The sequence below is a fragment of the Dendropsophus ebraccatus genome, chromosome 13 (genome assembly GCF_027789765.1).
Source record: "Dendropsophus ebraccatus isolate aDenEbr1 chromosome 13, aDenEbr1.pat, whole genome shotgun sequence".
Taxonomy (NCBI): Eukaryota; Metazoa; Chordata; class Amphibia; order Anura; family Hylidae; genus Dendropsophus; species Dendropsophus ebraccatus.
Window position 1 is genome coordinate 37,382,913 of NC_091466.1, and position 21,792 is coordinate 37,404,704.

The 21,792-nt window shown below is 44.2% G+C and overlaps 1 protein-coding gene across 1 annotated transcript in view; it reads left to right on the forward strand.

The window, feature by feature from the left end:
• Positions 1-15,744: 15,744 nt before the first annotated feature.
• The window catches only part of LOC138770545 (uncharacterized), a 65,277-nt gene continuing 59,229 nt past the window's right edge, over positions 15,745-21,792 (forward strand). Inside the window, exons 1-2 of the mRNA XM_069949644.1 lie at positions 15,745-15,970; positions 19,035-19,111. Of these exons, the coding sequence (XP_069805745.1) occupies positions 15,745-15,970; positions 19,035-19,111 (303 nt within the window). The remainder of the gene's footprint in view (positions 15,971-19,034; positions 19,112-21,792) is intronic.

The window sequence follows — 21,792 nt, forward strand, 5'->3', positions numbered from 1 at the left end:
AATCCTCTGTTAATTGCTGACACTGAAGAAGTTTGTACAGGATTGATGCTTGTAGTTTTCTTAAAAGCTTGTAAAGCACAGATCATAACCACCAGGGGGCCGTAGCAGCCTGCATGAAGCGATCTCTGGTTGATCTATTGTAATGCCAGCCTTTGGCCTCTGCTGGGTCTCTATAGCTGCCGTGCCTCGAGTGCTGATATAATGGATCAATGGAGTACTGTACACACAGTACAATGGAGTGCACCTGATCTGAACAAGGGCAACTGTACCCCCAAAATAAGTTATTGTGCTGGTTATTTTATCATTTTAATAAACCAAGTAAGCTTCCACCTGATCCATGTGGACTCATTACAGGGCACTGCTGACATTTGTAATTCATCTTGTTTTTCCTTTTCACCCTTGTTTGTAATGCAGTGCATGGGTACTCCATTGGTCTGTATGAGCAATGAAGTTATTGCTCACAGGATACACTTCTCAAAGGGTCAATAGCCTTTTATTGCTCAACCCCATGGTTTTCTTCCACACATTCTTTCCTTTCCTTTTCACAGTTCTGTCTCCAAGTAGCATTTTGATTCCTTTCTCATCAATCCGCTTTCTCTTACTATCCATCCTTTAGATCTTTTCTACATTTTCACTATTCCTCTTATCGGTATCTTTTTCTCCCTCCCCTGCCTCTCCATCACACCTGTTCTTTCTTTCTTCCCCAACCCTTCCCCCCCTTTTTTTTTGTTTGTTTGTTTGTGCCCCCTTTTCACCCTCATAATCTGAACGTTGCCTTTGTACAAGAAACACATGCTGGCCTCACGCCAATTTAACCTCTCTAAGGTAAATGCACAGTAAATGCCTTCAATACTTGGTCGGGGCGCCTTTTGCAAGAATGACGGCATCAATGCAGCATGGCATGGAGGCGATCAGCTGATAGCACTGCAGATGTGTTATTGAAGCCCAGGTTGCTTTAATAGCGGTCTTCAGCTCATCTGCATTGTTGGGTCTGGTCTCCTTTATCTTCCTCTTGACAATACCCCATAAATTCTCTATGTGGTTAAGGTCTGGCAAGTTTGTTGGCCAATCAAGCACAGTGATGTTGTGGTTAGTAAACCAGGGATTGGTACTTTTGGCAGTGTGTACAGGTGCTAAGTCCTGTTGGAAGATGAAAATTCAATCTCCAAAAATCTTTTCAGCAGAGGGAAGCAGGAAGTGCTCTAAAATTTCCTAGTAGACGGCAGCGTTGACTTTGGTGTTGATGAAACCCAGTGAACCTACACCAGCAGATGACATGGCTCCCCCCCCCCCCCAAAAAAAAAAAAAAGAAGAAGAAAAAGACAAGGTTAGGTCATACTGGTACTGCATGCAGACTAAATTGCATGAAATCTGGCCTGAGGCTGCTGGTAATGTAGTGCTTTGCAGGGGTCCTTTTTACACATCTTTTGGTCCTGCCCGTCCCTTTAATCCTTTTTGGAGAAAGTTTGGGCTGTGACGCATAGGATAACAGGACTGTTCCTTCTCTTAACTGTGCCTCCTTCAGCACAGCAAGATGGTCATAAAAAATAAATGCTCCCTCCTTCAGTTCCTTGTTATGTCGACGAGAGCCTTGGGTCGCTTGGATGGAATTCTGCTTAGGGTGGATGCTAATCCTTAGAGCGGAGGACTCACTCTTGACTGATCTATGATACTGGACTCATTCCCCCCCTTTTTTTTCTTTCCCTCTCTCTTTTTCCTTTCCCTTAATTAAGTCCTCTTAATGACCTGACTCCCATATTTTAAAAACTACTGCATTCTCATAAATTTCACTTTCTTCATCTACACATCATCATGTCTGTGAGACTTTCCTCAAAAACCACATTGGAGAAAGATAACTTGGCTAGAGCGTTTCCAGAGTCACCCTCAAACATAAGCTATATAGGTATGTAGAACATTTATTGAAAATCTTTTGCTTTTCAGCCTGTTGAAAACAACGATCAGCCATCATGCATGTCAGCTGATTGTTGTCTTCCATTACACGAACCGATTCCAGCATAAGCTGAAGCTGCTGCATATTCTTATATATATGCAACAGCTGGAATATGTAGTCTATCCACCTGTATGTCTAATTAGGATAGGATTAGAATGTGTAGTTGCCATCTTGTGAATGAAGATTATGCCGGGTATCATAGAGCTGCATTGTGTTTTTACGAAGGGTGGTGAGAGCTCATTAAGAGATGGACATCCAGTAGATGTATCGAAGATGAGATGGAGGGGTGTGTTGAAATCTCTACAGAGAATAAAGGATGCCTGGGTAGGTTCCTAGTGCTGTTAAAAATTCTTCCTTGATTGTGATGACATTGCAACATGTCTGTAATCTAAACCATATATATACATAGTCGCCAGTTCATGATTATCCATAGTAGGCGGTAAACAAATCCAGTATGCATATACAATGACCAACTTTCTTCTTAAGCATTTGTATCAATCTTGTGGGGAAATGTTCCAGTAGTTTCCTGTAGTTGAGTGCTAGCTGCTAGTGCCATATGCCGCTACTACTAAAACTGTCCATTTAAGCTGTCAGGACAGCCGAAGGACATGCATTTATTGGTGCATGGGCTGCATTAATATGTCCTCAAAATGTGTTATATTCTATGTCAAACTTTTCAGTCTCTTAGAAAACTGAGTTTGGTCTTTTCTTCTTGGGAGATGGGGGGCAGTCATGGAGCAGACACCTAAATCTGCCTGGAATGAGTTCAATACTCAGTCTGTTAGCCTGGATTGTTATTGATCCCAAGCTGTCACTTTTCATTCTTGCTAATGGGATATGAAAAGCCTTCAGTAACTAAAGGTGTTGAGTCCCTCTCCTGCAGTATAATCTCTCGTTTTGGCCTAATTTTTCATGCTGGGGATGTCACTTTGTTTGTGCTAGTTGTGACTGTTCTCATTCTCTTATAGCAATTATAACACCATAATGGGTTCAACAAGCAAACAAACTGCCTAGTAAGGAATGGATTTCAAGGGCCACGTCGCATTTACAGAGCCCTCGTGCTGCCAAAACACTGAAAACCCCCCACAAGTGACCCCATTCTGGAAACTAAACCCCTCAAGGAATCTAACAAGGGGTGCAGTGAGCATATGGACCCCACTGGTGACGGGCACAAATGTGGAACAATGTGACGTGAAAGTGAAAATTTTCATTTTTTTACTTTCACGGCACAAATGTGCCCATCATCAAGGGGTCCATATCCTCATTGCACCCCTTGTTAGATTCCTTAAGGGGTGTAGTTTCCAGAATGGGGTCACTTGTGGTGGGTTTCCACTGTCTTGGCAGCACGAGGGCTCTGTAAATGCGACATGGCGTTCATCATCCATTCTAGCCAAATCCAACCTCCAAAATCCAATTGGCGATCCTTCCCTTCGGAGGCTTGCTCTGCACCCACATGGCGCTTTATGTCCACATGTGGGGTATTTACGGACTCGGGGAAAATTGCTCTTTTCTCTTTTAACCCCTTTTGAAAATGATAAATTCAAGGCTAGACCAACATTATAGTGTAAAAAATGTAATATTTCATTTTCACGCCACATTGTTCCACATTTGTGCCAGTCACCAGTGGGGTCCATATGCTCACTACACCCCTTTTTACATTCCCTGAGGAGTGTAGTTTCCATAATGGGGTCACTTGTGGGGGGTTCAACTGTCTTGGCAACACAGGGGCCTTTTAAATGCAACATGGCCCCTCGAAATCCATTCCAGCCAAATCCAGCTTAAAAAACCAAATGGCGCTCCTTCCCTTTGGAGGCTTACTCTGCACCCGCATGGCGCTTTATGTCCACATGTGGGGTATTTACGTACTCAGGGGAAATTGCTCTACAAATTTTGTGTTTTTTTTTTTTTATTTTTTAGCCCCTTGTGAAAATGAAAAAATCAAGACAAGATCAATGATTTAGAGTAAAAATTTAAAACAAATTACACTAAATGTTGGTCTAGCCTTGATTTTTTTCCATTTCCACAAGGGGTTAAAAAAGAAAATAAACGCAAAGTGTGTAGGGTAGTTTCCCCTGAGTACGAAAATACCCTAGATGTGGACATAATGTGCCATATGGGCACAGGGCAAGCCACCAAAGGGACAGAGCGCCATTTAGAGGCTGGAATGCAGGATGGAGGCCATTTCGCAATTACAAAGCTCCTGTTCTGCCAAGACAGTAGAAACCCCCCACAAGTGACCCCATTCTGGAAACTACACCCCATAAGGAATCTAACAAGGGGTGCAGTGAGCATATGGACCCCACTGGTAACAGGCACATATGTAGAACATGTCCTGTGAAAATAAAAACTACCATTTTTTTTTATTTTCACGTCCACAATGTGGCCGTCACCAGGGGGCCATTTCCCCGCTGCCCCCCTTGTTAGATTCCTTATGGGGTGTAGTTTCCAGAATGGGGTCACTTGTGGGGGGTTTCTACTGTCCTGGCCGCACAGAGGCTTTGTAATTGCATCATGGCATCCTCTAATGGGAATGGCGGCCATATCTATTTAGCTGGGGAAAAGGGACAATTCTAATTTATTTAGGGGTATTAGGCCAATTATTAGTTTATAAGGTTGAAAATGACAGGTGTCCATCAAATTCAACCTGTGTTGATCCAGAGGAAGGCAAAAACCCTCGTAAGGCAGACGACAGTAGCCTCATCACTGGGAAAAAATTCCTTCCTGACTCCATAATGGCGATCAGAATAATCCCTGGATCAACGTGACCCCTGAAATAGGAATAAGGGACAGAATTTAGATAATGTGGAACTCCAATGACGTGTGGTACGCCTTGAAGCGATCCAGTATGCAGAGGCCGGGGTGATCAGGACAGGTGTCACACTGGAAAATGGTGTCCTTCCTGATCCCCCTGTTATGCCACACTCTGCACTTCTTCTGGGGTCTCCTGTTTTCCAGTGTGGGGGACGTCACCTGGAAAATGTTGTCCTGGTGCGATACGGGGTCCTTCATATCCAGAAGCGCTGGGTCCGCTCCATGGCTGCTAAATATTAGGGCTCTATTACTACTTCTGATATGTTCGGATCGTGCCGCAAGCTACAGTAGCTCGGGCAGCGAGGGACCAAAAGAGGGGGTGCTGGTATAAAAGTTATCCCCGTACGGGTGGTAACCTTTATCCAGCAGTGGGAAGATCAGTTCCCGAACGATCTCCCCACTAACTCCGAGGATGGGGGGGGGCATCTGGGGGCTGGATTTGGGTGTCCCTTCCTTCATACACTCTAAGGGTACGTGCACACTGCGGAATGGCGAAGGATAACCCTTTGTGCATTCCGCAGCTGGCACCCGCCGGCGGACTGATGGAGGCGCGCGTCTCCGTCCGTGTCATAGACTCCATTCTATGCATGAGCGGATTCCGCTCTCCGTCAAACGTGTTCATTCTTTGGACGGACGATGGAATCCCCCCATGCATAGGATAGAGTCTATGACACGGGCGGAGACGCGTGCCCGCATCAGTCCGCCGGTGGGTGCCAGCTGCGGAATGCACAAAGGGTTATCCTTCGCCATTCCGCAGTGTGCACGTACCCTGGATCTTAAGTGTACCCTGAGGTACTCTCACAGAGTTTGGAGAATTCCACACCATACCGTCATCTCTTATTGGGACGGTACTGGCGGAAAAGATGTCTGGGGGGCAGCGTACGCTACGCTACCCCCAGACACGTCACTGGATGATGAGGATGATGAGGATGAATGGAGTTAAAAGGAGGATCCCCCCCATTCATCCTCACTGGCTGTTTCGGTGTCGGAGGCAATAATAACGTATGTGTCCGACACCGAAAACACCCTTGGGATCATCTTTATACGGGGACTAGTATATGGGGTATGTAAATGTGTAGTGGTGTAGTGTAAAACTTTATTCCGTGTAGTGTAATGGTGTTTTTTACATGTTTTTTTAACATTAAGTATAAAAAAAAAACGACGCCAAGAAAGGAGTTGCCGATAAATGCCGCACTTATGTGCGGCACTTATAAGCAGACCGTGGCTGTAGGATATAGGAAAAAAACACCCTACGCCAAAAAGGAGGAGTTGCTGATCTGCGGCGCACTTACGTGCGATGCTGATCAGCACTCAGCGGCGATAGGGTGCGGAAAATAAAAAAAAAAAATTGGGAAAAAAAAAAACCTTTCTTCAACCCTATAGCTACTGATATGTGTATTATATACACTTATCAGCCGCTAGGGGGCAGTAGAACGCAAATTCCGGAAAAAGCCGAAGTTTGACGACGCTGGAGCCGATGATTGCCGATGGGGACCGCCGGAAAAAGACGAAGACGCCGACGAAGAAGAGGACGTGATCGGAACCCGGAAGACGCGATCGGGACGCTGGATCCGGTGAGTATGGGTCAATACCTGCTCTGGACACCTCAGCTACCTAGCTCAGGTGTCCACAGCAGGTATTTAACCCTTTCATGGGGTACTTATATCGCAGTGATCGGCCGGCCGGTCCCGGCGATCGGGACGTGGCACCGTGGCCACCATTACTTTTAACAGTAATGGCGGTCGGTGCCGTCCTCGGACAGCACCGACCGCCATTGCTTTCCGGGCCATCGGGTCACCGATGACCCGGAAAGCTGCAGATCGCCGCCATTGGCTGATCTGAATTGATCAGCCAATAGCGGCGACCGTCAGCACGGGAGGGGTTAATCACCCCCCGTGCCGACAAGCAGGGATGGCCTGCTATACATTATAGCAGGCCATCTTCCCCGATCGCTGCGTGTGTACACGCAGCGATCGGGGAAACCGCGGGCGTAAATGTACGCCCGTTTGCATTAAGGCATGGGTTTTGGGGGCGTACACTTACGCCTGCAGTCGTTAAGGGGTTAATCATATGATCGGACGAATTATCATTTTGTGTAAACGTAGCTTAAGAGCAGCCTTTAGGAAGTTTCATAGTTTGCTTGTTATCTGGTAGGTTGTCTCCAATCTAACTTCTGTGGTATAGATGAGCAAATTTACAGTAATAACAAAGCGAAGTGCTTTGTTATCTCTGAAATCTGTCTGCTGCATTTTAAAGGAAAACTGGGCAAAAATTTTTTTTTTTAATAAAGGAGTTCAAGTGAAGTAAGGTGAGGATCCCTGCACTCGAGATGTAGCAATTTAAACATAACTTTTAATGAAAATAGATTAGAAAATTGGTACGCACGGATAGTCTCCTGAGGGATCTCCTCCTAGACCTGTACCAAAGCATCCTCCAACTCCTTGACCAGTATGTGGTGCATTGTGAAATTGATGGATGGAGCGAGACATGATGTCCCAGATGTGCTCAATGGGATTCAGGTCTGGGAAATGGGCAGACGGGCCAGTCCATAGCTTTAATGCCTTCATCTTTCAGGGACTGCTGACACACTCCAGCCACATGAGGTCTAACATTGTCTTGCATTAGGGGAAACCCAGGGCAAACCTCACCAGCGTTTGGTCTCACAAGGGGTCTGAGGATCTCATTTCACGACCTAATGGCAGTCAGGCTACCTCTGGTAAGCATATGGAGGGCTGTGCGGCTCTCCAAAGAAATGCCACCCCTCACCATTACTGACCCACTACCAAACTAGTCATGTTGGAGGATGTTGCAGGCAACAGATCACTCTTTACAGCATCTCCAGACTCTGTCACGTCTGTCACATGTGCTCAGCGTGAACCTGCTCTCATCTGTCAAGAGCACCGGGCAGCAGTGTCGAATTTTCCAAACTTGGTGTTCTCTGGCAAATGCCAAGCTTCCTGCACGGTGTTGAGCTGTGAGCACAACCCTCATCTGTGGACGTCAGGCCCTCGTACCATCCTCATGGAGTCAGTTTCTAACCATTTGTGCAGACATGCACATTTGTGGCCTGCTGGAGGTCATTTTGCAGGGCTCTGGCAGTGTTCCTCCTGTTGTTGTGTGGTGGTGAGCCCTGGTTATGTTGTATTGGAGGATTGGCCGGTCACTTGCTAGATGGTGAAGTGTGACGCCACTCCGGTGGTGGTTGGCCCAGGTACAGCCAGACCTTGAGGTGTTATATCGTGAAGCCAGTGCCGGTTGGGAACACAGATGTGATGGCACGCCTGCTTTTATTTAACAAGGCCGATCGTACAGTACCTTTTTCCCCTGTGGACAGTGTCCTGCCGGGCTGCTACGGGGTCCCTTGGGTTGATATCACGGTTGGCCAGAGAGGTGTAGTGACCCACCTGGACGCTCTGCCACCCACAGAAAGGGGAAATGTCTCAAGGTTGCGGTGTGTGCTGTGTCGGTGTGAGGCGAAGGATCACAGAGTCAGAGGATGAGGTAGAAGAATACTTAGAAGAAGAAGAACACTTGTGCCTGTGTATTGACCTTTTGTTAGTCTTCACACCACCTTATGCCCACTAGATTTGGCTGAACCGTCCTAGAGGGTGACACAAGGCCCACAAGGGTCCACGGCGTGGGTAGAGGTTATCTCTGGCTTGTCCTCTCCTGAAGGGTTTAAACACAACATAGTGTTGTGTAGCGTTACTGATTAGAAACTGTGAGCTGCATCTTGCTTCCTACCCATATGGGGTCCTAGCTAAGACTGACCTACTCTTCCTGTCTCCAAAGTGACTTCCTTCCTCAGCGTAACTAACGTGCGCTGTGACAGGATGAAGAGTGCATTAAAAGAAGCAAAGATAGAGGTGATAGGACAGAAGAAAACGAGATTCCCATAGGTTCAGGGGCTAGCTGGCATATTTTAGCCCAGGGAGCAAGCATACAGCACTGGCCCATAAGTAGCAGGCTGGCAGCCCATCCTTTAAGGACCACTCTGGCCCTTACCTATAACATCTTTGGCCCTTCTAGTCATTTGTGACCAAATATCCTACTGTGCCCTGTGAAGGGGTCAGAAGTCACTTTCCTGTATAAGTCTATGGGGCGGCTCAGCTATGACATGGAACTGTTCCATAGACAGATCGTGGAAAGCTGGGTGACCACATCATACTGACTACAAGATGGTGCGAAAGCTGGGTGACCTCCATTATACTGAGTACAAGATGGTGGGAAAGCTGGGTGACCACATCATACTGACTACAAATACAAGATGATGGGAAAGCTAGGGTTCCTGTGTTTTCACAATAGTTTATACCACTGTGGGTATAGGCATTCCTCTTTTTAGAATGCCCCCCTTATGTGCAACCTCCCAATAGTAAAAATAATAATAAACAAAACAACAAACACACATACCTATATGTATCCTCTATGTACTCCTGTATATATGTATCCTCTATGCAGGGCCGGCCTTAAGGTAGATAGCGCCCTGTGTGAAACTTTTTTCGTGCACCCTAGGGGTGAAACCCCCTCAAGGTGACATAAAGCTCCTACAGCCTCCCACTCTTCTGGACTATATCCATCACCCGACCCACCCAAATATTACCGCCACACCACAACCACTACCATCACCACCATATTAATAATGACCAAATCCAGTATACTAAATCCAATAAAACACAGTACCAGATAAGTAAAAAATATTACCACCACATACTGACTAACACCACCGCTGCTACTGAATAATACCACCACATACTAACACCACCGCTGCTACTGACTAATACCACCACATACTGACTAACACCACCGCTGCTACTGACTAATACCACCGCATACTAACTAACACCACCAGTACTAATGAATAAAAATCCTCTGTAGACATATCACTATAGAGGTAAAGCCAGCCCTACACAGGTTTTGTACACCATATACATTACAGTGCAGTTATATCCAGTGACTCACAGGGGACGTCTTCTATGATCAGAGTTGTTCCCCTTTCATTTTCTTCTTTTCTTCTTTCTTCTTCTGCCCTGGGCCATCATGATACCTTATTCGAGCCACAAATCCACAGAAACTGCCAGACAAACATATTAGACTCCTCACTCTGGCACCATCCTAATCGCTCTACAAACAGCACATCTGTAATGGCCCCTTTACACCCTCATTTAGTGGGTAGGCTGACTCTATGTGATCCCCTTATAGTATATGCCCCCCCCTCTGTGTAGCCTCCTTAAAGATGGCCCCTTGTTTAGTCTTCCCTATATATGGCCCCATGTGCATCTCCTTAAGAACACCCTCTGTGTAGTCCCCCTATAGTATATGGCCCCCCTCTTTGTAGCCCTCCCTTATAGTAGTAAAGTAGCCCTCCCTTTTTAGTCCCCCTTACAGATTCCCCCCCCCCCCATGTTGTTCCCTCTGCCCCTCTTACAGATGCCCTACCATGTTGTCCCTTTATGGCCCCCCTGTGTTGTCCCCCTTATAAATGGCCCCAGTGTTGTCCATCCCCTTATAGATGGCCCCCATATTGTCTCCCTTATAGATGGCCATCCCTGTGTTGTCCATTCCCCTTACAGATGGCCCCCTTAAGTTGTATTCCCTTATAGATTGCCCCCTTATGTTGTCTCCCCAATATAGATTGCCCCCTTATGTTTTGTCTCCACAATAAAGATTGCCCCCCTATGTTGTCTCCCCCTTATAGATTTCCCCCCTTATGTTGTCTCCCCCTTATAGATTGCCCCCCTTATGTTGTCTCCCCCTTATAGATTGCCCCTTTATGTTGTCTACCCCCTTATAGATTGCCCCCTTATGTTGTCTACCCCCTTATAGATTACCCCCTTATGTTGTCTCCACCCTTATAGATTGCCCCCTTATGTTGTCTCCACCCTTATAGATTGCCCCCTTATGTTGTCTGCCCCCTTATAGATTCCCCCCCTTTTGTTGTCTCCCTCATTATATTGTCTCCCTTATCAATTGCCCCTTATGTTGTCTCCCCCTTATAGATTGCCCCCATATGTTGTCTCCCCCTTATAGACTGCCCCCTTATGTTGTCTCCCCCCTTATAGATTGCCCCCTTATGTTGTCTCCACCCTTATAGATTTCCCCCCCCTTATGTTGTCTCCCTCCTTATATTGTCTCCCCTTTATCGATTGCCTCCTTTATGTTGTCTCCCCCTTATAGATTGCCCCTTATGTTGTCTCCCCCTTATAGATTGCCCCCTTTATGTTGTCTCCCCCCTTATAGATTGGCTGACTTTGTGCCAATTAAAAAAAACAAAAACACATAACTCACCTAACACCTCCTTCCCCCGTCGCGGCTCTCGTCTTTTGCAGGTGTCGCCCCCGGACAGATGCGTGCTCCCTTGGCATGTCTCCGGCACCGCACACACCAATGAGCTCAGCGTGCGCCGAGGCTGGTACTTCCTCCCTGTGCCGGAAGTACAAGGCCGCTGGCTGACGCTGAGGTCACGGATGCGTGCTCTGCTGGGGAATCCCCAGGGAGCCTCATCAGCTGTAGGCATACTGTCCTATCAATCTTGTGACCGCAAGCGGTTACAAGATTGATAGGACAGTGCACAGCGCCCATGGGGAGGGATGGCAGGAGGGAGCCACCACCAAAAGGGGGAGCTGGGCATCCAGCTAGGGGAGTGCTCGGGCAGAAAGACAGCTGTCTCTGCAAGAGCACAGGTCGCACACCCCAAAGGCCGGCCCTGCCTCTATGTACTGCTGTATATATGTCTCCTCCTGTATATATGTATCCTCTATGTACTGCTGTGTATGTCTCCTCCTGTGTGTGTGTGTCTCTCTCTCTCTCTCTCTCTCTCTCTCTTTATATATATATATATATATATATATATATATATATATATATATATTCATGAGGGAATACGCAATTCAAGAAATGTATATATGTATCCTCTATGTACTCCTGTATATATGCATACCTCCGAACTTTTGCTGGGAGGAAAAAGGGACATAGCCATGCCCCATAGCTACGCCCATAACTGCGCTCTATGCCCCATAGCCACATCATGTATTACCATTATATAAGTAACAAATATTATCACCACACCTTCACCACATAGTTACTTATACCACCATACCAGTGCTAAACATCCACTATACAAATACTAATATCCCTCCATACTCTGGCCCATATGGGGGCAGATAAAAATGGTACACAGGATTTGCACTCCATATAAGTGGTTACAGTGCAGTTAAATCGTGTAACTCTCAGTTGAAGTCTTCTCTGATCGGAGTAGCTCACTTACTTTTTTTTTTTTTCTTCTCCATCTGGCTCAACCATTATGAAAACTTCTTCTGGCAATGCCTTGTCAATCTGCCAGACAAATATTTTGGGCTCTTGGCACTTGTTACCATCCATACAAAAAGTCCCCATCTGTATAAGCCCATGTAAGCCCCTTCCCTCTGGAAATAACCCCCCTTCCTATGTAAGCCCCGTGCCTCTGGTAATAAGCCCCCCATGTAAGCCCCTTCCCTCTGGTAATAAACCCCCTCCCCATGTAAGCCCCGTCCCTCTGGTAATAAGCCCCCCATGTAAGCCCCTTCCCTCTGGTAATAAACCCCCTCCCCATGTAAGCCCCGTCCCTCTGGTAATAAGCCGCCCATGTAAGCCCCGCCCCTCTCGTAATAAGCCCCCCCCCCCCATGTTACCCCTTCCCTCTGGTAGTAAGCCCCCCCATGTAAGCCCCTTTTTCTCTGGTAATAAGTCCTGGCCCCCATGTAATCCCCATCCCTCTGGTAATAAGCCCCCTTCCCTTTAGTAATAACCCCCCCCATGTAAGCCCCTTCCCTCTGGTAATAAGCCTGCCACCCCTATGTAAGCCTCTTCCCTCTGGTAATAAGCCCTAGCCCCACCCCCCCCCCACGTCATGTAAGCCGCCCCATCCCTCAGGTAGTAAGCTCCCCTTCCCACCCATGTACGTATTCACGTGTAATAAACAAATTAATTAATGGATATACTCAACTGACTTCTCCAGCGTCTTCTCTTCCAGCTCTCAGTGCACGAGTGACGTCACTCACGCGCCCAGAGCTGGGGAAGGAAGCAGCTTCTTGTGGCCACAAGACAGAGTGAAGTGCCAATGCGGAGCGAGGAGCAAACGGCTCCTGCTCTGCAGTGGACACTGTGAGCCGCCGGGTGCTGACAGTGATGCTTTAACCCTTTGAGGACCAGGCCCAAAATGACCCAGTGGACCGCGCAAATTTTAATCTTAGTGTTTCCGTTTTTCCCTCCCCCCCTTCTAAGAGCTCTAGCACTTTCAGTTTTTTATCTACAAGGCCATGTAAGGGCTTATTTGTTACAGGAATAGTTGTACTGTGTAATGGCGTCATTCATTTTACCATAACATGTATGATGGAATTCCAAATATATTATTTATGAAGATATAAATTGGTGAAATCGCAAAAAAGAATGCAATATGATAACGTTTGGGGGGTTCCTGTGTCTACGTAATGCACTATATGGTAAAAGCGACATGATACAATTATTCTATAGGTCAGCCCGAACACAACCATATGCAGGTTTACACAGATTCTCTAATGTTATATATTTTTTTTAAATGAAATCCTTTTTTTTGGCAATTAATTTGAAATAAAATGGGCCTATTGTGACCCTTGTAACGGTTTTATTTTTCACCTATGAGGCTGTATGTGGTGTCATTTTTTCCGCCATGATCTCTAGTTTTTATTAATACCATATTTGTGAAGATCGGACGTTTTGATCACTTTTTATAAAAAAAATTTCTATATAATGTAACATAGAATCGGTAATCCGCGCACTTTTTTCCCTCTTTCCGTGTACGCCGTTTACCGTTCACAATGGCGCTTGTTATATTTTAATAGATCGGACAATTATGCACGCTACGGTATATTATATGTTTATTTGTTTATTTATTTTTATATGTTTTATTTATATAATGGGAAAGGGGGGTGATTTCAACTTTTATTGGGGGAGGGGTTTTGGGGTAGTGTGTTAGTGTTTTTAACTTTTTTTTTTTTACACATTTGAAGTCCCTTTGGGGGACTTTTACATCCAGTACTTTGATTTCTACACTGATGAATGCTATGCCATAGGCATAGCATTGATCAGTGTTATCGGCGATCTGCTCATTGAGCCTGCCTGTGCAGGCTCAGTGCAGCAGATCGCCGATCGGACCGCACGGAGGCAGGTAAGAGACCTCCGGCAGTCTGTTTTACCGATCGGGACCCCCGCAGTCACACTGCGGGGGTCCCGATCGGTAAGTGACCGGGGACTCCCCCTGTCACTTACACTTAAACGCTGCGGTCGCGACGCGATCACGGCGTTTAAGGAGTTAATGACACGCGGCAGCGCGATCGCTGCAGCGTGTCATTACCGGGGAGGTCCCGGCTGCTCATTGCAGCCGGCCCCCACCTCCTATGAAGCGCGCCGCTGGGAAACACCCAGGGCGTACAGTTACGCCCTAGGTCGTCTGGGGACAGACTTCCATGGCGTAACTATACGCCCTGGGTCGTCTAGGGGTTAACTGAGCACCCGTGATGAGCACTCAGTCAAAGCATCACTGTCAGCACCAGATCAGAGGGGCAGTCAGTGGCACTCCCAGGAAGCGCAGGTGTGTGGGTGAACGGGGGTGGGGAGTGGCGAAGTATTTAGCAGGGACACATGCAGGCAGGGGTATTTCCGGGATAAGCGAGGGGGGGGGGATAGCGGGACACTAGGCAAGACATCACCCCCAAATCGGCACTGTATTACCGGATCCGGGATGGTTGGGAGGTATGTATATGTATCCTCTATGTACTCCTCTGTATGTCTCCTCCTGTATATATGTATCCTCTTCTATGTCAAGGATAGGGAACCTTGACTCCTCAGCTGTTGCAAAACTACAACTCCCATCATGCATGGACAGCCTATGGCAGCCCAGGTATCATGGGAGTTGTAGTTTTGCAACATCTAGAGAGCCAAGGTTCCCTACCCCTGCTCTATGTACTGCTGTGTAGATCTCCTCCTTTATAGGTACCTTGCTTCCTGCTGAGCACCATCTTCTCTGTCTTCTTGCCCTGACGCAGGAGAGACAGCTGGGAGGAGAGAGCAGCCTCTACTGGCCGGAGGAAGATACTGCCTACAGCCAAAGCAGCAGTTTGCTTTTTACTGTATGCAAAAGATAAATACCTCGGCACTACAGATCCCAGTACGGATGTGGCGTGTCCCGCTGATAGTCGACCCTAAGACTCTCACGGTGCTCAATCATCCAAAATAGATAAAGAACTTCAAACTGTACACAGCAAGGAAATGAAGGATGAGGCACTCGTCAGTCCATAAAAATTTGTGACTTTATTTCACCACTCTTAACATCAGGTGCTCATGGATGCGGTCAGGTGAGTGACCAACATTCGCCAATTTGTACCTGGAAGAATTAGAGGATGAGATTATCTTCAATGTGCAAAATTCATTTATATCCAAAATTGCTCTCTATATGAGGTATATAGATGATGTATTAATTGTGTGGACTGGTTCAAGTGTAGAGTTCAGTCAGTTTGTAACATACATGAATGAGAATCAATTCGGTATGTCATTTACAGCAAACTATGGTAAAAATGAATTGGACTTCTTGGATGTTCATTTACAGCTGGCTGGAGGAGAATTATTGGTTAGTGGGTATCATAAGGAGACAGCTACAAACACATTGTTGGAATACAACAGCTATCATCCACTATCTGTTAAAAAAGCGGTGCCGTACGGGCAGTTTGTCCGTTTACGGCGCATCAATAATTCTGGGGACATGTTTGAACAACAGGCTGACGACCTAAGTAGGAGATTGCTAGATCGGGGGTACCCCAAAGAAATTATAGATAAAGTGAGAAACACTCAATAGAGACACCTTGATTCATAGAGACAAATTCAGACAGAAGAAATCCGATAGGTTTGCATTTGTTTTCAGACATGGCCCTATGAATAATGTTATACGATCAGCGATCAATAGAAGTTGGAAAATGCTGGAGAGTGATGAAGAGCTAAAGGACATAGTGGATAAAAAACCTATACTGGCGTTTAGGAAATGTAAAACAATCCGTGATGAATTGGTGAGAGGACGTTTCAGACCACATAGGAACACGAGTGCAATGTGGCTGAACAAAAGTGATGTAAAAGGTAATCACAAATGTGGAAGATATAAATATTGTAACCAGTTTAATGATGTCGGCCATATTCAGCTGGGAGGTACACAGTGGCAGATCAGATTTCCTGACCTGCCGCTCTTCATATGTGGTCTATGCACTCCTGTGTAGTTGCGGGCACTATTACATCGGTAAGACCATCAGACCCCTTTACCATCGGTTTTCGGAGCACGTACGTTCCGTACGCACAGGTAAAGGATGCCCCAAAGTTATAGAACACATACGTAAATTTCATGATGGTGACACAACCCAACTGTGCTTTATGGGGTTATTACAAGTTAGAAATCCCGCGATGGGAGGAAATAGACATGAAAATTTAATGAAAAGAGAAACTGAATTAATCATAAAGATGGATGCTCTGGGACCCCTAGGGTTAAATGATCGCTCTGATGTACATGGTTACAAATAAATAATAGAGAGATAGATATGTATATGTACGGTGTTGCAATAGCTAAGATAATGATATGTACTTTGTACCGTTTTTGTATTGATTTTAATGCATTTGTAAACTAGTGTTTTTTTTAATCAGCACGTAGTTAAAAGGGGCAAGGTTACGGAGTGACGTTAGGGCCGAGAGGAAGCGTGAACGTCATCACGCGAAACAGGCTGTCGCCCGCTCACTCACCTGACCGCGTCCATGAGCACCTGATGTTAAGAGTAGTGAAATAAAGTAACGAATTTTTATGGACTGACGAGTGCCTCATCCTTCATTTCCTTGCTGTGTACAGTTTGCTTTTTACCATAAGCCTCGTGGGGCAGGGCTTACCGTCATGGGGGTGGGCCTTTAGCGGGCTCTTCAGATACTGAAGAGGGCCGGGGCTGTAAGCAGGCATATGCCCCCCTGCCCCCCGGCCCAACCCACTCCTGCATAGGTTCGTAGATCCATGTGACATACAAATAAACAATAACCCTTTACACACTCCAGCTGTGCAGCATCTAAACACACATATCTAAGACAGCGACATCTAGTGGCAAAACTTTATTACTACCTTCATCAACACACAAGTACAATAAGTACAGGCTTTTACGAAGAGTGTATTTAATTGTAACACCCATAGTAGGACACCCCACCTCCTTGCACAAAGTTTTAGGTAGCGGTACTGCTGCTGGGGCCCTCCTATGGCCTACTCCACTTCTGCTGTTGTGCTGGCCTCTGGATACTACACTACGCTGACAGTCACAGCAAACCTTCTTGCCACAGCTTACATTGATGTGCCATCCTCAATGAAAGCACCACAAACATTCAATAATGACCAAAATATCAGCCAGAAAGCATAGGTACAGAGAAGTGGTCTGTGGTCCCCACCTGCAGAACCTCTGCTTTTATTACGTGTGTCTTATTGCCAATAATTTCCACCTGCTGTCTATTCCATTTGCACAACAGCATGTGAAATTGATTGCCAATCAGTGTTGCTTCCTAAGTGGACAGTTTGATTTCACAGAAGTTTGAGATATCTCTCTCTCTCTCTCTCATATATATATATATATATATTGTGAGACAGTGACAGGGATTGTGGTTGGGAATCGCTATATCTCCCCGAGGTACCTGTCATATGTGAACACTAGGTTCCAGAAAGTCCATACCTTATCCAGGGAAAGCTGGGTGAGATATGGAGGAATCCAGGAAAGTTAAAACCCATAGCAAACTACTTGCTATGGGACTGTTTTTAGTTGCTGAAAAAGGGCCTGTCATTCCCTTTCTGGCCAGTCCAGGTTTTTCTATCTGGCCAAGTCAGCCCAGGTGCTGGAGGCCACTGATCACAGGTCTCCTCATAAGAGGATGCACAGAGTGTATAGAGCTGTGGCTGTGCATGGAGGTCTCCCCTGGCTGTGGAGAGGGTCAGGGCTGCTAAAGCTTCTGCTGGGACTTTGAGCCACACTGGTATTGTACCAACTGTTGTTGTTTTATGTTGGGTGACTGGTAGCAAGTCACCTGTATAGCTAGGATTTGCTGTGTTAGTTAGAGCTCAGACGAGCAGGATTTATTTTACTTTGTGCCTGTATGTAAGGCTGAATTTCTTTTGGTTTCAATAAACAAACAGGAGAATCTCTGTTTTATACAAGTTTGTGTCCCTGTCTCTGACTGCCAATCCTGCTGTCTGCCCGGCTCTACAGAGCTAATCTCCCACAATATATATATATATATATAACATTTCTCCTACTGTACACATTTCATCATATTTACCAAATGTGGGCCCATGTTGGTCCTCATTTCCAGTCATGCTGACTTCATGAACTGATGCATTGTATTGGTGTTGTATCCATACTGCACAAAGGTGACATCCTGTTAATTGTCAGAGCTGCATCACCCCCAAAACAATTTAGCAGCCTTTGGGTGATACAGGCTTAGGCTATGTTCACACTACGTATATGTCCGGCCGCATATTTTCACAACCGGACATATACGTGTTAAACTCCAGCAGGGGATTTGCGTAAGTTGCGGCTGGCTACGTACGGTCCACGAACTTACGCCCGTAGTCTACTTACGCTTCCCTTTTAATTGGAAATCTTCAGCTAGCCCCGGACACCCCACAGAACCTTTTGGATCGGCAAAGAAAAGTGCAAAAATAAAGAAATCACCACTACGTACGGGACCGCATGTTACGCTACGGACGAAAGTTACAGCATTTTCGTCCTCAAACAATGGTCTGGTTCATTTTTTACGGCGACGCATATGATCCTGGCGTAAGTTCATACGTAGTGTGAACTGTGCAGCTGTAGATTGTATACTTTCCATTGTACGCAAACTACGTAAATCTCCGGCCGCTTATTCACGGAACGCGCTACGGCCGGAAACTTACGTAGTGTGAACATAGCCTTAGAGTTTGATGCACTTTCTGTCAAGGAATTAAAATGTGGTCATATCTCCAGAGAGATGCCAGTATGACAATCAAATAAATACGAATTACGGCAGCAGAGTATGACGAGGGCTTCCGATCAATACTGATTCAGAGCAAAGGGCCACCTGATAATTTAACAGTTATATCCCTTATTAACTCTGTATCACCATTGCCTTACTTAAAGGGTTAAAGTATCTGCCTCAGACCCAGCACTGGTCTCCTGGGACTGAGAACACTGGGTTATCATTTTAAGTTACTCTAATGCAGTGTGTGATGGAAAGTGCCACTCGCTGGTGACAGATTCTCACAGAACAGATGAGAGACAGAACTGCTCACCTCCTAAGGTAAGACCCTGCACCAAAACCTATGCAAAATTGTAGTTTTTATAGACTTTAATGAATGGTGGAAGAATGTATGTTTACCAACAGCAATATAAAAAGCAGTTGCATTAAATATCATTTTTTTTTTTTTTTTTTTTTTTTTTTTACTTCCAGCCATAATCAGTAAAACAATAAGAAGTGCCTTATCATTGAACTGAATTATTACTATCATTACCATTATTTTACCCCAGTCTTATTTTTTTTTTAGTATTAGTTACTATTATTTTTAATATTGTCATTATTTCATTATTATTGTCATTATTTAATATTTTTATTTTTAGTCTATTCTATTTTAAATTTAGATTTTTTTTTTATGTATTTATTCACATCCATTCATTTTAAACACCTGATTCCAGGGTCATTTAGTTGTTATCTTCATGCACATGCCTATAATCCTATCCCAGTAATTTACAATTCATTAAATTACAGTCCATTTTTGTGCACGTTTTTAATGTTGTTGTGTTTTTTAAAATGACCATGTTATACAAGTTATCATGTAAAATTCACTTATGTTTTTCACTCTAATAAAACAAGCCACAGAAAAAGGAAATTGATTTATAAGTAATAATAATAATCATCATAATAATCATGTTGAAATAGCCCTCCTTGCACAAACCCTCAAGTTTTTTTTAAAATAAATGTGATATATCTGTGCAATTTTCTTTTAACTTTTTGTAAACAACTAAGCAGCCTCCATTTTATAAATTATATACAAATTTTGTAAATTATATATATATTTATTTATTTATTTATTTTTGTGGAAAAGATTTCCAGAAAAAGTACAAAATTAACTTCAAGGTAAGTTTCAAACACAAAATAAAATAAAAGCTCAACATATTCATAATTTTGATTGAAAATTTGTGTGAACAGATGAAAAGAAAATGGACATTTTTTAAAGGTCTAAAAAAAATAAGCATATTTTTTTTTATTTAGATGGATGTAATCCGGGACCAATTTCCCATTGACTTTATTGGAGTGCATTATTATTTTGAAAACACATTCATATTTTTACCTCAAAATTACAGGTGTATGTTACCTTTATTTTACAACGTGTGAACATAACCTAAATCTTGTTATCCTAAGAAACCAGTTATCAGCACAGGAATTCTATAGAAAGATTGCTATGTGAAATATCAATTAAGGAGTCCATGAGATCTAAAGCCCAATTCTAATGACATACTAAATACACACTTGCCAAAAGTTCTGGAAGTATAAAAATGGTTCTTAAAAACGGGGCACTGGTTTTGATAGATGCTATGATTTAGGACTCAATGTCTAACATACAAATCCTTTTCAATTCAAATATATTGCAAATGTCATAGATATGATAATAAGTTTCTGGATCTGCACCTTCTCAACTAATATACTTTAACTTGTAGAATTCATCAAGTTAACACCTCCATGACCCAGCCCAAAATTACCTGAATGACCGAGCCAATTTTCATTTTTCTGTTTTTGTTCTTTCATCCTTGTCTTCTAAGAGCTATAGGTGTTTCATTTTTCCATCTATAGAGCCATGTAAGGGTTTGTTTTTTTCAGGACCATGTGTACTTTGTAATGGTGCCTTTTAATCAACCATAACATGTATGACGGAACCCCAAAAATATTATTTATGAAAATAAAAATTGGTGAAAAATTGGGCTTCTGTTGTCTATGTAAAGCCCTTTAACCCCTTAAGGACAGAGCCTGAAATGGCCTTAAGGACATAGACAAATTTTATGAATATGACGAGTGTCACTTTATTCATTAATAACTTTGGGATGCTTTTACCTATCCAGACGATTCTGAGATTGTTTTCTCGTGACATATTGTACTTTACATTTCTGGTAAAATGGAGTCGTTACTCATAACGAATCTTTATGAAAAACACCAAAATAACGTGAAAAATTGTGAAAAAATGCATTTTTCAACCTTTGAAACCTTTCTGCTTATACAGAAAATGGTTATGCCACATAAATTATATATTAAATAGCATTAGCAACATGTCTACTTTATGTTGGCGGCATTTATTAAACTATATTTCATTTTTTTTAGACAATAGGAAGCTTAAAACATTAGCAGCAATTTTCCAAATTTTCTATAAAATTTCAAAATCAGATATTTTTAGGGACCTGTTCAGGTTCAAAGTGTATTTGAGGGGACTGTATGTTAGAAAGCCCCACAAAGCACCCCATTTCAGAAACTGCACCCCCCAAACTCAGCAAAAGCACATCCAGAAAGTTTTTTTAACCCTTTAGGGGAGTCACAGAAATAAAAGCGAAGTGTGTAAGAAATTTGAAAATTTTTATTTTCTGTGCAGAGATTTTATTGTAATCCAATATCTTTCATAATGATAAACCTGTTAGTAGAGAAATGCACCCCAATATTGATTGCTCCGTTTCTGCAGTTTCTAGAAATACCCCATATGTGGCCCTATTGCTCTATTTGACGCAACCACAAGCCTCAGATATAAGGGAGCGCCTAGTGAATTTAAACGCCTCCGTTATATTTGGTCATTTTTGACCGTACCACTTCAGGTTGGCAGAGGCTCTGAGGTGCCAAAACCTAAAAAACACCCCTAAAGGGACACCATTTAGAAAACTGCACCCCTCAAGGAATGTAACAAGGGGTGCGGTGAGCTTCTGGACCCCACAGGTGCTTCGCAG